Source organism: Humulus lupulus, chromosome 9, assembly GCF_963169125.1.
Source record: "Humulus lupulus chromosome 9, drHumLupu1.1, whole genome shotgun sequence".
Lineage (NCBI taxonomy): Eukaryota > Viridiplantae > Streptophyta > Magnoliopsida > Rosales > Cannabaceae > Humulus > Humulus lupulus.
In genome coordinates this window covers 68,725,890-68,727,955 of record NC_084801.1, presented here as the reverse complement: position 1 = coordinate 68,727,955, position 2,066 = coordinate 68,725,890, and the positions used below count along the sequence as shown (strand labels likewise).

General features: G+C 37.3%; 1 protein-coding gene across 1 annotated transcript; it reads right to left on the bottom strand.

Annotated features, from left to right (window-relative positions):
- Positions 1–209: 209 nt before the first annotated feature.
- On the bottom strand, positions 210–728 carry LOC133799779 (uncharacterized). The gene has a single exon (XM_062237778.1). The coding sequence runs from the start codon at positions 726–728 to the stop codon at positions 210–212; it is 519 nt and encodes a 172-aa protein (XP_062093762.1).
- Positions 729–2,066: the final 1,338 nt, after the last annotated feature.

Sequence of the window (2,066 nt, the reverse complement as noted above, 5' to 3'; positions counted from 1 at the left end):
TTCAAGTCTTTTGGAAAAAACTCATTTTTGGATATAGTTAATAATTGGTTGGCGCCAGTCATTTTTGTTTATATTTTCAAAAAAAGTTACCAAATTTATGGTACTTATTTCTTCGTTCCTCTCCATAATTTGGGCTAACAAATGGCGTTCTCCTATTGTAATTTGAATATCCCTTTCACCAGGAAGCGTTAGTGATGCACCTAATTTAGCTAAAGCATCAGCTTTGCCATTTTTGACCTAGGGACATGATTTAACGTGATAATTTGGAATTGAGCAATCAAATGCTTAGCCTTCTCACGATAAGGAATGAAAGCCTCATGCTTGACTACAAATTCACCATTAATTTGTTTGGTAATCAAAAGAGAATCACCATATACCTCCAATGATTGCATTTGCATTACAAGTGCAATTTCAAGACCGATTATTAACGCTTCATATTCTGCTACATTATTGGTACATATAGCCAAAATGTGAAAAAAGTAAGGTATCAGCCCTCTAGAAGGTGTCACAAAGACAATGCCAGAACCTGCCGCACACTTCTTTGCTGCCCCATCAAAGTAAAGTTGCCAAGATGAGGTTTCAATTGTGGAAACCTCCTCGTCTGGAAGATCTTCATACATCTCCATATTGTCTAGAATTGGGTGCGCTGCCAGAAAATCAACCAATGCTTGTCCTTTTATTGCTTTTTTTTGCGGGACAAAGTTGATTTCAAACTCTGACAAAATCATGGACTATTTTGCCAATCGTCCAGAAAACACAGGTTTCGATAGAATGTACCTCAATGGGTCAGCTTTTGACACTAATGTCACAGTGTGTGAGAGCAAGTAATGTCGTAATTTTGTAACGGAAAAAATTAAATCCAAGCACACCTTTTCAATAGGAGGATAGTTATGTTCTGCGCCTACCAAAGTTCTACTTAAGTAGTAAAGGGAGACTTCTTTTCCATCCTCGTTATTTTGTGCCAGCAATGCTCCTAAAGAGCGATCTAATGCTGTGATATACAATATCAATGGCTTTCCTAAAATTGGAGCTCTCAACACTGATGGGTGTAACAAGTATCGCTTGATACTTTCACAAGAATTTTGGCATGCCACATTACATATGAATAGCACATTTGTTTGCATTAGTCTTGTGAAAGGTTGGCATCTACCAGATAGGTTTGAGATGAACCTTCGGATGTAAGCCAGTCTTCCTTGCAATCCTCGTAATTGATACAAGTTCCAAAATCTCTTTTATTTTTGTGGGGTCAATTTCAATTCCTCGATGTCTAACAATGAATTCGAGGAACTTTCCTGATGTTACCCCAAATGCACTTTTTAAAGGACTCATCTTGAGCTGATGTTATCAAACACTCGCCAATATGATTTCTCCTTTCTTTAGTTTTCACCACCAAATCATCGACATAACATTCGATAGTATTGTGAAGCATGTCTTCAAAGATAGTGGTCATTGCCCTTTGGTAGGTTTCCCCTGCATTTTTAAGCCCAAATGGCATAATTGTGTAACAATAAATGCCTTTTGGTGTTCGAAAATAAGTGAGCTCTTCATCTTCAAGTGCCATTTTGATGCTTATACCTAGAAAAAACATCCATGAATGATAATGCACTTAATCCAGTAGTGGCATCTACTAGCAATTCAGTAATGGGAAGTGGGAATTCATCTTTTGGGTAAGCATGATTTAGATCTCGATAATCCATGCATATACGAATTTGCCCATTTTTCTTTAACACGGGGACAATGTTTGCAAGCCAAGTTGGATATTTAACTTCTCGAATGAAGCAAACTCTTATCAAGTTGTCGATTTCGGCTTCAATTTTTGGGATTAACTCTGGTTAAATTCTTCTTTGCGATTGTTTCACAGGTGAAACATCTTTTGATACTACCAACCTATGTACCACAACATTTGGATCCAAGCCTGGCATATCTTGATACCCCCAGGCAAACATATCTTTATATTCATAAAGGAATTGTTTGTATTTTTGCAATTCCTCCTCACTTAATAACGAGATGACAAATACAGGCTTTGGATCATCCTCGGTACCAAGATTGAGTTCTGTTAAATCATC

What these genes read in the sequence shown, in the direction of transcription:
- LOC133799779 (XM_062237778.1), bottom strand. Translation starts at nt 728, where the DNA reads ATGATTTTGTCAGAGTTTGAAATCAACTTTGTCCCGCAAAAAAAAGCA.